General features: G+C 39.6%; 1 protein-coding gene across 5 annotated transcripts in view; it reads right to left on the bottom strand.

The window, feature by feature from the left end:
• Positions 1–658: 658 nt before the first annotated feature.
• Positions 659–12,859, bottom strand: part of TEC (tec protein tyrosine kinase) — a 43,786-nt gene continuing 31,585 nt past the window's right edge. For 4 of the 5 annotated variants that reach the window (XM_057366767.1, XM_057366762.1, XM_057366764.1 and 1 more), the window contains 13 exons: positions 11,936–11,976; positions 11,309–11,490; positions 10,313–10,378; positions 8,517–8,571; positions 8,280–8,359; positions 7,606–7,739; positions 6,728–6,802; positions 5,790–5,961; positions 5,422–5,638; positions 4,828–4,892; positions 3,803–3,921; positions 3,320–3,477; positions 659–1,793 (listed from right to left, as the gene is read on the bottom strand). In XM_057366767.1, the coding sequence (XP_057222750.1) occupies positions 1,716–1,793; positions 3,320–3,477; positions 3,803–3,921; positions 4,828–4,892; positions 5,422–5,638; positions 5,790–5,961; positions 6,728–6,802; positions 7,606–7,739; positions 8,280–8,359; positions 8,517–8,571; positions 10,313–10,378; positions 11,309–11,490; positions 11,936–11,976 (1,442 nt within the window). In that variant the 3' untranslated portion in view covers positions 659–1,715. The remainder of the gene's footprint in view (positions 1,794–3,319; positions 3,478–3,802; positions 3,922–4,827; positions 4,893–5,421; positions 5,639–5,789; positions 5,962–6,727; positions 6,803–7,605; positions 7,740–8,279; positions 8,360–8,516; positions 8,572–10,312; positions 10,379–11,308; positions 11,491–11,935; positions 11,977–12,859) is intronic. The other variant, XM_057366765.1, reaches the window with a different exon arrangement.

The following is a 12,859-nucleotide window of genomic DNA, read 5'->3' on the forward strand; positions in this document are numbered from 1 at the left end:
CAAACATTTAAATAAAGCAGYATAGGGATCTAAATGTCTCCAAAATTTCTTACACAAATACTCAAATGCAAGAATGATTTAATGTATTAAGCAAACCATGGTTACTCTTAATAATTTAATTGGAAATAAACTTCACCATACTTCTCTCTGACTAGCAAAAAAAACTTCTTGTGCAATCCATTTGCTATTATATGTGGCAGAATAGCACAAGTAACTAAAGAAAATGAAAACATTTAATAGAGCTACTCAGAAAGTGACTACAGAAAAAACTGGAGTGCAAATACTCCTCAYAGGCACTGCTACAAAGATAGGTTGACTGAAGTAGGCTTCAGCAAGGCTGTGGAGACAAACTTCTAGCAAAGGGGACAGGACACGTAACTTGTAACGAGAGTTCAGGTAATTCTGAACATTTCATCATGGGCAAATTCATTTACCTAGATCATTCTACCATGTATTTATGTGTGTGTGTATATATACACACACACATATATATATATATATATATATATATATGGAGAGAGAGAGAGAGAGAGAGAGAGAGAGAGTGTGTATGTATGCACACAGAAATGTGTATATATTTGTATATACACATGCACTACCCTAATGCCACATTGATGTGAACAATTAGTTTGACTTGTGATGCACAGATAGTAAATTACAGGCTACAAATTAGTTGGTTCCAAACAACAGTTAACATTCAGTTTATTTACACACACATGCAGTATGACATCTTCTGTTATGAACATAAAGGTCACATCCCTGTAGGTACGGACAACAGACGGAAAAACAAACCCTTCTTAAACACACTTGAGAATTTACTTTTTTTTTCATTTACAACACCATGCAAATTKTGTGTTTAAGTGAAGGTAGGACAAMGTTATGCTTGAACATTTCAAGACAAACCCCCACACACACTTTATATAAATAAATGCATTGAATTTATATATTTACAGTACATACAGCATATAAATTATTTTATAATTAATCCAAAACATTGTACTATAATTCACTAACAGCCAGGTGAGGCTGACAGCTGAATCTTGGACTTCTTTTTCATTAGTAACATCAAGACTAAGCATGGGAGGTTTCTGGTAAAACCAAGTTTACAATGACTTCAGGTACATCACAGCTGATGAAGCAGAGCTTTTAGAGTTGTTATGCTAAACTGAGGGCTATGCTGGTAACAACCTACTGTGTGCAAATGAAAGAAGTGCATTTTSTCTTCTTGATAAACATCCATCAACCAAGAAAAATGATGTTTCTGGAGAATCTCTGGAAACATTTCAGTGTCAGTAAAAAAMCATTTATAGATACCTTCCATTTTTAAGCATGCAAATTACTACTRATGCTACTGCCCATGTAAAGAGAAACCCAAAAAACATGGACTGTATRTACATGAACCCTACCACTAAATGAAAATGAGATTCCAGGCCTCTGGCCACATTTTCTCCCTCCATAAAGAGCTCAATTTTACAGCTATGCAATGTTGACTTTTCAGAGAAAATACAGATTGCCAGTATTTATGAAGAYACTGTGCTCACTTCCCAACATCATCTGGAACTCTACTTGAGCTGGAGTGAATCAGATATTACAGGTTCCCCATATTGTTCAGCAGCACCCAACAGTTTACAGGATCAAGCTCCAAAAAAGAAACTTCAAAGCCACATTTCTGCAAACTGCCTTCTTTTCCCTGCTTGTGCTGCTGCTGCCTTTTTTCAGAAAACATCTTCACCCTCTGCAATGTCAATGATTGCATGAAGCAACTCTTCGAAAGTTGGGCGTTCCTCTGGTTTCTAAAAACAAAAAGCATACACAGCTGTGATCAAAAATCAAAAAAGTTGTGTTCATTTTGATAAATTACTAGTCATATCATCATTTTCTGGCAATGAATTTACCATTTCAATAGGTATGAAATGAAAAAATATTTCCTTGTCTGGATTTTGGGATGTSTCACAATCTCAGTAAGCAATAGCTTTTCTTTATGCTTTGAAAAAGCATAAAGAGATGTTGCTGGACTACACTCTTCATATAAGTCATTATTTTGCATAGTTTTATACCTTCTTTATTTTTCTTTCCCACTTCCACCCTCTCCAAATGAACTGCCCCAATCTTTCTTCACACAAGTTGCTCATGCTCCTTAGAACTTTGGGTGTCATTGTCTGATGCTTCTTGCACATGAACTTTATTTTCTGACTTCTGAAATGAGACTGTGTCACAGAYGTATGCACAGGCATCTTTCATCTACTCCATTTTCCGTACAGTTCCTTATGTMTATTATAATACCCTGTCTGTTTTATTTAAATGTTGATTCACCATTCCTGGAAGTATTTAAAAGATGYRTAAATGTAGCTCTTGTAGACATGTTTTAATCATGGAGTCGGCAGGGCTGGGTTAATGGTTGGACTTGATCATCTTAAATGTCTTTTTAAGGCTAAATGGTTTCATGATTCTATCATTGTGGCAATACAACAAGGTAGTCTCTTTGGGGCAGCACTGTTGTTTTCACACTACTTTTTTTTCACCAGCCTGTGCTGGTGCTGGGGTTATTCTTCCCAAGGTGCAAGACCCTGCACTTGCCTTTGTTGAATCATGTGGCTCTTTACACTCTCGGTTTCCTCAATTACTCTCTTAACAGTAGAGACAGCTCATGAAATGCACCTACCCTCTAAAAGGCCTTCTGGTTTAACACTACAAAAATTGTTTGATACCARTTTAGTTTTACACTGATTTGAATTTGCTGCCCCTTTGACCTCTGTGAAAAACTGAACAGTCAGTATCTTTCTGGGTTAGGACAATTAATAGCACAGTATAATTTTATTTTCCTTAAAAACCTTCAGATATGTATTTACATTCAGCTGCAAGTTAATCTTTATTTCTTATATAATTTATAATCAGATAATGAAGTATTCATCTAAAAATATTTTCAGTCATTTTAGCATGGTTCTGTAGTAAACTGAGGCAATACAAAATCAGATTTCTCCACCTCTAGGTCTTTCTTGACTGATTTTTTTTTTTGGTTAGCAGTATTTGTATGCAGATATCATCACAATCAGCATAGATTAAGCAATTATTTAAATTTTATTACTAAATGCCTKTGCATACTTAMTCTGACAGTTCATTTATTTTAGAAATTTCTTCAATGTTATATCACAGTTTTAGTTCAGCTGCGAACTGGGAAGAGATCTTTGTCTTAGGAATAAGCTCATGGATAACTGAGAGGGCCGGATGGACTCAGAATGCTACTCCAGAGAAGATAATCGTTGCCTCTAGATCAACCTTTACTTCAATTCAAAGACAAAAAAAAATAAAAAGAATATACCTCCTGCCAGCACATGATCATCATTTCATACATCTGCTTACAGGCCAGTTTGGGCCGGTACAAGCGATGTCCTTGGCTAACCATTGTTACCACTTCATAGTTGGAGCTTTTTTCAAAGGGCATTTTCCCTTCTGTGTATACTTCCCACATTAAAACACCTGGAAAACAAATAAGAAAATAACTTCTTAAACATGTGTTTATTTTGAGCCCTGTACTCAGGATTTCTGAGAGGTAAGTAGTTGAGGTCCATAATCTAGACAYTATTCACATGTGTCATCAGTGAAAACATCTTATTCTAGCAGTATGTGCTTTAAAAAATAACAGGGCTAAATGTGTCTGTGGAACTTTATCAATCATAAAACCATAGCAAATTGTTTCTCTGAGCTTCTTCTCAGATGTCTGATTCCTTCCCAATTACCAAACATTAACYGCTGTTGATAAAATATAAAAAACCACGCTTTCTTTCCACGATGAATGCCTTACCGAAYGACCAGACATCTGACTTGCTGCTGAATCGGCTGTAATTAAACACTTCAGGGGGGCACCACTTCACAGGAAATTTAGCCCCTGAAGAGCTTGTGTACTGATCATCAAGGACATACCTGGAAAAAAAMMAACAAACCACAAATAAAAAAGAGACATTATATGCTTCTGTCAGATTCCAAGCCTGCAAATTTTAATTTAGATTTGGATTAGACTATTAGAAGCTCATATTGCCACCTAAYGGCCATGGATGTTAGCATCACACCATAAAAACAGCTTCCCTGGGACAGCACTAAGGCTTCAGCCATGACTCGGTTAATTTTTCATATAACCTCAGAGTCATTTCTTGATTTATTAGCTACACAACACAGGTGTATGCCACCTGCAAGTTAAATATCTCTATTATGAGAGAAAATAAGCCAAAAGCAGAAATTTCATGGTCTGCTTTTCACCAGCCAGTCTGAGTTCAGATGTCAAAGGACGTAGAAGCTTAGCAACACAGAGATGTGGCAAAAGTCAAGGGCATGGTCAAACCACGGAGCTTTAACACCTTTCCTGGAAGAGCTGCTCCCACCACTGCRTCACTGACACATCACCCACACGGTGCTAACAAGGGCAGGAAATCAACCCCCACTCCMGATCTCAGCATCTCCCAGCCCTTCAGCTCGCACGATACAACTCAGAACCATGTAACCCAAGAGAATCCCAATTCACTTAACAGCCTCTTTTCAACATCTATTTACCAAAATACAGATTAACTATTATCTCTGCAGCAGCTCTGCTGTCTGAAACACAAGCTCTAATATGCTGTTTTAAAAATCAGTGAGGAAATCAACACATGATGCATGGAGAAATAAAAAGAAAAAAAAACCCTCCAAAACATCAAAGGCTGTTGCCTAGAGAGGTCAAAAAAGATAATTTGAATATGCAGTTTTCCTTGGTCTGTGTTCTCTTTGGGGTAAAGTACAAGGGTTAAGGTGAATTTTTCCAAATCTCCATAAATAAATTTGCACACTCACACATACCTCGTCATTCCAAAATCTGAGACTTTGACCACTCCTGAGTCACTCACCAAGCAGTTCCTGGCAGCCTGCAAGGGAAATGTTCAGAGCTGGATGAAAAACTTGGGAGTCTCTTGCAGACAAATTACACAATCTAATCAGGTCTTTGTATCCATGGCTTAGCAAATTAACCCATTTACCAAGTTTAATGGTGTATTCTCACTATGAAAACTACATGTGCATCTCCTGTTGATAGTACCATTTTGACAACTATATTATTTTGTAAAAAATCACCAGAAAACAATTATCATCTCAAGGGATTAATGTGAGGTGAAAATGGCACCAGTACAGAAAGGAGATAGGCTATTATATCAGCACAACTATTACTAACTCTTTAAAAAAATTCAGAGACATTTTATTCCATTTTCTTGGGAGAGAAAAACCTCTCCTCATTTTCTGTACAGAGCAGTTCTAGAGAATTGATTAGACCTTAAAGAGCCAACTTCAATTTTCTGCAAGAACAGAAGCAGTTGTAAACAAACAGGCCATTGCAAAAAGGAAAGGTACATTCAAAAATAAAAATTTCAAAGAGGAGTGTGCTGCCTAATGGGATGTTACCAGGTCTCTGTGGATAAAGCTGTTTCTCTCCAGGTACTCCATTCCCTCACACACATCTTGGCACATGGTAAGCAGAGTATCTTTACTCAAAACTCCCCGTTTTTGTCTCAGGTAATTGAGAAGGCAGCCATGCTCCATGAACTCTGTCACGATGTAAATGGGCCTCTGCTGTGTGCACACACCATACAGCTGAACTAGTTTAGGATGGGTGAGCTTCCTGAAAAGATTGAGATCATGTCGTTATTACTTCCTCCACACACCGCCAGTTTTCCACCACACCAAACTGCAGAAATACCACCTCCCCACAGTGTTCTATTTATAATCAGAGGCCTAGAACTGGAAACCAAAGTGCCGAGCACAGCACTCACATCATCACTTTGGCTTCTTCAATGAAATCCTCTTCGTACATGGCGCCCTCCCGGATGGCCTTGATGGCCACTTTGTACTGCGCCCTCCACTTGCCGAGGCGCACGACGCCRAACAGACCGCTCCCCAGCTCTCGCATGAACGTCAGCTCTGAGGGATTGATCTCCCATTTCTCTGTAAAATAAAACAAATTAAGGGACAGTTAAGGAACCTACTGAGCTGCCAGGGGATAAGGAAGAGGAAAGGGAAACTGGGTTAGTAGCAAATTAAGGAATTTAGGTGGAAAATGTCTTAGAATTAACTTGAAAACTGAACACTTTCACAAAACAAACTTTCAGGTAGACATGACCTTTAGGCAACTCCTGACTAAAACAGAAGTCAAAATTCAAACTTTCCTGAGGCCAGWAATTACATACTGATACTATCAGATTTGATTTCAACAAAATGTCACCAGAGAAAGTTGTGCCAATGCATAAAGCTGTTCAAATCAACCGGTATGCCATGCTTGGAAAATGGCTATTCCAAATTTGTATTTTCAAAAAGAACCCCTGAACAAAGATCAAAGGGTCAAGTTTGAGTCAGAAGTCTGGGGGCTAATCAAGGAGCCAAAGGCACAGATCTCTAATCAGGCAGAGCTCAAGGTATCCACAAGAGTGTGAAGGAAAATAGTGATATCCCCTGGAGCACCAATGACCCATTCTTGCTCCCTTCACTGCTGCTCGTAGAACCACAGGCCACACCTTGGCACATCACCAGCTGTGGTGCCTTCACACGCTCATACTCTGTGCAAGGGTCTTGAAAGTACAACTTGGACCGGTTAAGTTCATATAGGCAATCACAGGAAAGAATCAGACCTTTCCAAAGCTTTTAGAAAGTAGCATCCCAGCATACATAAACCCAGTAGAAAATGTAAGTGTAGATGAATGTAACAGGCAATCACCATAGCTGAATCCTGCTGTCGTTGGTGCTGCTGTCTTCTTTGGGGTCACCGGGTAACGCAGCCTGGTAACGAGACCTGAGGTTCAATGATAATTCAAGAGACACAGTTTACTTCTGAAACAGCTCCAGGCAGCAACTCAGCCTCTTGTTCACTGCAAACTCCAATTAAAAATATGTAGAAAAATCAGTTAAAATAAATGAAAAGTGGAGGTATGTTTTTGGGGTGTTGTTTCCAGAACATCATCAGGAAATGCTGGGCCATSTGAGTTCGATGTAAAGATCTGGAAACTATAGTTCATGAATGAGATTTATGCACAGACCAGACTTGAAAAAAAAAAGAATCTGTGCCTCAAACCCAATTCCCATACTCTCCCCATTCCATCATACAGTCAGTGGAGACCAGCATCAGCCATCAGCTATGGATGTGGAGTAGGGATTTTCTAAACAACACATCACTGTTCTCCCCATCCATTTGCTGTTTGAGAAGGTTAAATCATTTCAAGTAGCAGTGAGCAGCCCAGAAAGTATTCTGGGGAAGTACCATACCTATCCATCTGCTGTGGGTTACAGGCAGCTGATAGAAGCACTGTGTGGGGCTAAGTGAATAATTTTTCCTAACTTGATACAGATATTCTTCTGTTATTTTGGGGACATTAACATTTCATACATACATTTTATATAAATATATATATATACACACACACACATAAAACCTTTCAAATTATTGTCTATTGAAATAATGTGAAAATGCAGTGTTTCATGACTTCCCTGAAAAAGAAGGATTCACAAAACCCCCCCAAAAGTTCATTAAAACATTAAAATGCCTCAATCTCCTTTTCAAATCAGCCATAAATGACAGAAAGAATCCAATCCATCTACCTGCTGCATTATGGCTGTGATATTCAATTATTTCTGGAATGGAGTTGAAGAGATGTTTTTCTGCGAGGTAGTACTGTTTTGGTGATGTTACTGTTTCTTTGATATGGTAGTGTCTTATTCCTGATGAGCCTTCCCTGGAAAAATAATAACAACAATAACAATTAGTAATAATACGGTGTCATTTCTTGTGATTTTTTTAAAAAGAGCACATTGATAAGGAAAAGGAAATTGAAAGGGCCAGCACATGTACACAGTACCACACACTTTGGGAACCTTGAATATCAAACATCCTAAACACTGGCGACTCACCTTCATCTCAGTGCTCAAACCAAGTTGAAGATTAACCCAGAAAAGGTTAATTTTCAGCCCAGTGAGCTCCCTAGCCCAGCTCACACATGCAGACACAAATACAGGCTGRCAGGAAAGAAGAGACCAAATGGGGTGGGAGAGCAAAACCTTCTTCTTTGGGTGGGGGTTAAGGTCTGCACTGGATTAACCCAAATGGGACCTAACCACGGCGTCAAGTTCATTTCTGTCAGCCCTGTTTTCTATCACAGCAGCCCTTGATTCTTTATTGCACTCTCTCCTGGGTTTTCCCCCAGCCAATCAATTTGGATACAGATACAAACAGACTCAGATGAGRTAAGGTGTGCAGAGCAGCCATAGAAACTCACCCTCCAAACTTTGTATAAAGGGAAACGGTATACAGGCCAGGTTGGCTGGAGTCTCTCACCACAAAACCACCTTCTTTATCCTGAAACACAAGCACATCAACAGTTTTGTGCAATTGGTTTCAAGCTACATGACTTTCACTCAGTTCCAGGATATGAGCTTGCCAAAATAAGCCTCTGCTTTAACAAAGGAAGGTACTGGAAGTGAATTTCACAGCTGATATCAAGGCTTGTACTCACCTCATTTCTGAGGAGCTGCTCTGCCTTGCTTCTGTTCAGGTTTCGGCTGTACCACCTGCAACACAACATCAGTAAACAAAACTTCCCCAAGGTGCATGATTTACCTAAAACACCTTATGCAAAGTATTATGAATCTTGAGATTAAACAATTTTATGATAAATGATGATTGAGAATTGAACCTTTGATAACGTGCAAAAATCAGTCTCTACTACACTCTGCAGTTATCCCATTAGAAAAGCCCTCAAACAAATCCAGGGAGATCCCACAATGAATCTCAGTGAGTTGAYGCAAGTTTTTGGAAAAAACACTTCTCAAACACACGCAGGCTGCTGGCAGTAGTTGCTGTGAAGAGCAGCCCAAGGGCAGGGTGGCAGCCCTGGGGAAGCAGCTGCCTGCACCCTGCCCAAAGYGCCCGTGGAGCTGACAGACTGCCATGTATTAACATTCCCTCACCTCTGGGCTTCCAGGGAGGACCCACCCGGCAAAGGGGAGGCTGAAATTACCAACTAAGTGTCTCGGCTGCACATCTCTGAGCTCTGTGCTGTATGGGCAGGTTAAAGCAGCCACAGGAGCACTGGCATGTCAGCCAGCAGAGAATAAGAAAAAAAGGAAAAACAGGCAGCTCACAAACGGTGTGGTGCAGTTGTTTGGAGCTATGCTGTTATTGCAGTAACCAAGCAGGGAAGTAGCACAGCAGCCTTTAATCAGATTCTGCCTGTTCTGCAGATAGTGGTTTCTCGCAGTTGGTACATGATCTGGAATAATGCTCCCTGGACTGCGCAGTGACTCAGAATTATGGCCCCAAGGTGGTAAAAGCACAAAGTGGCTGGACCAGATAAGGCAGCCCAGTTCCTTCCTTTCCTCTCTGTCAGCCCTGCAGCCCAGCCCAGAGCAGAGCAGAGCTCTAAACAAGAGCTTCTAACATGAGAAAGCAATAAAGAATTCCMTCTAATCAAGCTGAGGGCAAAATCCCAAATGAAACTCTGCCTTCTGGGGAAACAGCAGTAGGAGCCATAGTAAATCTGAGAGTAAAGTTTTGGAGCTACTAATGCAGCCTTGAAAATTGGCTTCATTTATTACTTTCTTACAGTTCCATTTAATCTAAAAGTCAAAAAATACGTCAAATTCTCAGGCACTACAGTTTATACTGTAATGATCTTTGAGTATCAAGAACAGGCTTGGAGACTATCATGTCAAATTTTATCCTGATGCTTTTAAATAAGTACTCCATAATTAAACATCAACCGGAAAAAGCATTTAAAAAAAAAAATAAGCCAGACATTTACAGCTGTTAAGCTACATGCATGCACTGAAACCCARAATGCACTGAATTACATATTTTCTTGAAAACTAGAGCTTACAGAACTCAAATCTTCTATGTTTTTGAATGATTTCCACTGTTTTCTCCTGTACTGTCTTACTGCCACAAAGTTTGGACAGATATGTCACTTCACGATTAAAACAACATGTAGCACACTTATGGTGGGTAAATTTCCTTCAAAGTTTTGCTTTGTCTATCAGAGAATTAAAAGGGKTTTTTTTGCTTTAACAGTGATAGACTAAATGCTACATGCCTGACGGCTGTCACACTGACTCAACCCTACATGGTAAATACCAACATAATCAGYGAGGAGAATCTGAAAAAGATATATGCCCATTTCAGTTGTTGAAGTTTAACCTCTAGGTGCTATCATGTGGAAACAATTGCTTTCAAAATGCTAAAAATACAYTGTCATTCCTGAAGCACAGGCTTCATTTTATGATATTCTAAATTTTAATCCAAACATTCACTTACTCATATTGATCAAGGTTGTTGGTCTTCTTTTCTGTTACATAGTTGCTTGGAATATATCCTTGTTTTCTAAAAAAATACATATAATCTTAGTGAAAATATGTAAAACTGCATGCCTAGAAGACCATTGTTTCATTCTAATAATTACCAGAGGTCTCTCGATGCAATACATTAATTACTTACCCACCCATCTACTACTGATAATTCAGAAACTAATTTTCTGCATAAGCACTTCCACGTGAACTTTCAGCAGCCCTACAAAAKTGTCATGGGCAGCACAAGTGTCCAAGGAAACCACCAGAATGGGTGAAGGAGAGTGAGCAACCCTCTGCTCCTCTGTCATTTCTGCACTCAGCAGTCCCATTCAGCCACAGGAAATGTTTGGAGCCTGACACAGCCTGATAATTCACAATTACCCATAACATATGGCAACAGGAACCTGATAAATATTGAAATATGAAAACTTTCATCTTTAAAACCGCGGGGAAAATTTTAGTATGAGGAATGTAAACTTGTAGTCGTTACAGCATCTCACTGCAATTCTCTCTCAACTCAGTCAAAGATTATCCCTAACAATCAGCTATTAAATAAGATGATTATTCAAGTCTGCAAGTTGGAGCCAGCTGAGCTGAATGTTAACCATATTGCTCCCTAATGAGATGTTCCCCAGGGAAGTGGGAGTACKGCACCAGTCTAGTGAGGTTTTAAAGGATGGCTGGTACTTTAATTGGGGAACCATAAATTGGACAGGAAACATAATTGGAAAGGCTTCCAGTTCTGCAACTATCTTTGCATTTGGATCCCACAATCTATTGAGTAGGGCACTTTTTAAAATTATTTTCTGCATGACAATACATGGATGAGATTTCAAAGCCTGGGCCTAATGTCTGGGGCCTGAGGTCTAATGCAGTTATTTGCTGACACATCATCAATATAAACTTTACAACATGAAAATAGCCTTATGAACTTTATAACAAAAAATAAGGAACTTGTGTTTACCCGTATTTGTCTCTCGCCTTCCACCAATGAATGTCATTCTTCTCGATCACAGTGTATTCTTCACCTTTCTCTAATCTTAAATCATGGTGTTCTGTAGGCTCAAAGTCATACATTGCTACCACAATCTCCTCCTCTTCATTCCCATTTTCTTCAACTGGAGGAACAGGCGGTGGAGGCCTTCGCTGAAAATAACACATTATTATCATCATYCCACTCTGCTCCATTTTTCCACCCCTTTCACCCTTACCATCACACCAGTGCATCCTGGAGGCAAAAGCTGGGCTACTCCTGTGGTGACCCGGGGGACAGYGGGGGTACATGGCAACAAATCCCACAGATGCTGTCAGCCCCCTCAGGGCTGGCTTGTGCTGCAGCCTTGTAGCTGCCAGCAAAGAGCAAAGCTGGCTGGCATCTGCTTTTTGCCCACATTTTCCACCAGGAGCACAAATAGAGCTAAGAGGTGCAGCTAAATTTCAACAGGATTTTTTTCACTSTGAGATAGAGCATGAGGCTATTGGTGTGTACAGGAACAGACCTTTGCTCCAGGATGCAACAAGTATTTTGAGAAATGTAAGCTGTTTCAAACAGCAGCAATTATCTATTCAATATTTTAAAGACTATACCTACCGCACTTTTTTCTGGCATTGAAGAGGACAATCTCATCACATCTAGAAACAAAGCACAGGAAAGGATTTCTGTCTGTTCATTTAGCTTTAAATTTAGAAACTAAATAAAAGGTTTAAATTTCAGATAGGGCTTTAATATCTTAACAAGCCTTCAGGATGGCTYAGAAATTCAGAAAGCAAAGACAGCTCCAATTAAGGTATATGAAAAATKATCTAATATTCTTGCAAAAACATCCTGAATCAGCCAGCAGGTTTCATTCACCACARGTTTGACAACATCTATGCCACACCAGAGCCTGCCACAGAGAACCCTGAACCAGCCCTCAGACACAGAAATTGATGAGAAATGAAAAAGGGTTAGAGATAAAAACAGCTTAAGAAAATGCAACGGTTCTCTTATCTCCATGATAATAAAAAGTCTGTTAGCATTAACATCTGCCCTTTTAAAAATATAACCCCCTGACCCCTGCTTTGCCGAATAACGCATAACAGTTGCCTGTAGTTTCTTATTACCTCTCTCAGATCCAAAAGTATTTTTCCCCGCACTGATTTTCTTCATGCATTCAGAACACTGAGCTGTATGTGATGCTCTACATTTTGCTGAATCAGATCAGCCACGAGSCACTGTTTATTCTGCAATTCTTCCAATGCAACTAAATCCCCAGGTCCCTGCCATTGCCTGCACTGACACAAGGAATCATTGGGCACCACTGATTTAACTGGGAGATAAGCAATGGCTCAATTTCTTTTCCTACTGCAGAATTTTCCGTAAATCAAGGACCAAATAATCACTAAATCCTTTGCTGGACAATATTGCAGTGCCACAGCAGTGCATGCTCCAGCATCTCCTGTTGAATCAGCAGAACCTGCAATCTGGATGCTGGAAGATTCGGTGCTTCAGAAGTCACAGCTCATCCAGGTTCAG

The sequence above is a fragment of the Malurus melanocephalus genome, unplaced genomic scaffold (assembly GCF_030028575.1).
Source record: "Malurus melanocephalus ecotype Western Australia unplaced genomic scaffold, MMel_1.1 scaffold_71, whole genome shotgun sequence".
Classification (NCBI taxonomy): domain Eukaryota; kingdom Metazoa; phylum Chordata; class Aves; order Passeriformes; family Maluridae; genus Malurus; species Malurus melanocephalus.